The sequence below is a fragment of the Helobdella robusta genome (assembly GCF_000326865.2).
Source record: "Helobdella robusta unplaced genomic scaffold HELROscaffold_16, whole genome shotgun sequence".
NCBI classification, from domain to species: domain Eukaryota; kingdom Metazoa; phylum Annelida; class Clitellata; order Rhynchobdellida; family Glossiphoniidae; genus Helobdella; species Helobdella robusta.
In genome coordinates, this window is record NW_008703893.1 from 1,193,168 (window position 1) to 1,194,702 (window position 1,535).

At 37.9% G+C, this 1,535-nt stretch overlaps 1 protein-coding gene across 1 annotated transcript in view; it reads left to right on the forward strand.

Annotated features, from left to right (window-relative positions):
- Positions 1-416: 416 nt before the first annotated feature.
- The window catches only part of HELRODRAFT_169665 (hypothetical protein), a gene marked incomplete at both ends in the record, with an annotated part of 3,548 nt that continues 2,429 nt past the window's right edge, over positions 417-1,535 (forward strand). Inside the window, one exon of the mRNA XM_009015493.1 lies at positions 417-569. Within this exon, the coding sequence (XP_009013741.1) occupies positions 417-569 (153 nt within the window). The remainder of the gene's footprint in view (positions 570-1,535) is intronic.

The following is a 1,535-nucleotide window of genomic DNA, read 5'->3' on the forward strand; positions in this document are numbered from 1 at the left end:
AAAACAACTGATAGCTACTACTACTACTACCACCACCACCACTATACAACAACATCGTTCGCCGAACATTGACAAATATCAACAATCTAATAATAATAATAATAATAATAATAATAATAATAATAATAATAATAATAATAATAACAACAATAACAACAACAACAACAATAATAATAATAATAGAAATAATAAAAACAACAACAGAATCAATAACAGCAGCGTCAATAGCCACATTATCAAAAACATCTAGGCCATTAACGTACTATAATAAGATCGCAACAACAACAACGACAACAGACAACAACAAGATGTATGCAACGTTATACAAAGAGCCACTGATAACAACAACAATTCCAGCAGCGACCTCATCGGCAACAGCAGCGACGACGACGACGATGAACGGGGGGTACCAAAACATGGGTGGCTTCACATTCGGGGTGCCAAACAACACCACCACCAACGGCAACGGAGGAACATTGAACTTTTTTCAAATTCCACCATCCTATCCCCGAACACATCTGACAACTGTCGTGGAAAATTGCCAACAGCAGCAGCAGCAACAGCAAACGGTATCTGGAATAATTATATCTGGAATAATTTTGCATGTCTGTCTGTCGATCTGCCTGTCTGTCTGTCTTTTTGTATATATGTATATGTGAGTGTGTTTATTTTATTACTTGCATTTGACAGGCAGGAATCTGTTTGGATTTGAACCCGGTAATCGTAACTCAGTACCAGGCATTCTTACCGTTACACCAACTCGCGCGTTTGAGTTGTTGCGTGTGTACGTGCGTGACTGAACTAAATCACGCACCATCCCCTCTCTACGTGCCGTTCTATTTTTATTACTCCTGAGCTGAATGCATCAAATTGATGAATTTGTAAATTGAGAATTTTAAGGTGGGTGACCCAATAAATATAGTTGCTATGTTTAACGTGGCCTAATAAACACAACCGTCTGTGAGAATGTGTTTGTCTGTGTGTGTATGTGTGAGTGTGTGTGTATGTATGAGTGTGTATGTGTATGTGTGTGTGTATGTGAATATGGGTATATGTGTATGTGTGTGTATTTGTGTACGCTTGTTTAATTTTGTTTAGCCTTACAATGTAGATATATTTGTTTACGTTTAACACGTAAACAACAACTGCGTGTTCGCTATTGCTTATATGACACAATTTTCATACACAACACGTCGCAGTGTAATGTGTGTTTGTGTGTGAATGTGTGTGCGTGTGTGTGTGAATTTGTGTGCATGTATGAAGCATGCATTATTTAATCGATAGAAAACTTGTTAGATGTCTCAGATGTCTCAACCTACCTATTGAACGCCTACCAATACAAAAATTTGATTTTTATATGTTTTATGTTTTTATGTGAGTGCGTGTGTGCGTGTGTGTGTATGTGTGTCGACGTCATCGCCATTATATCATTCTCTTCTTCTTCTTCTTCTTTATCATCATCATCATCATCATCATCATCATCATCATAACCACCACTAACGACAGAAGCAGCAGCAGCAGCAACAACAGCAGCA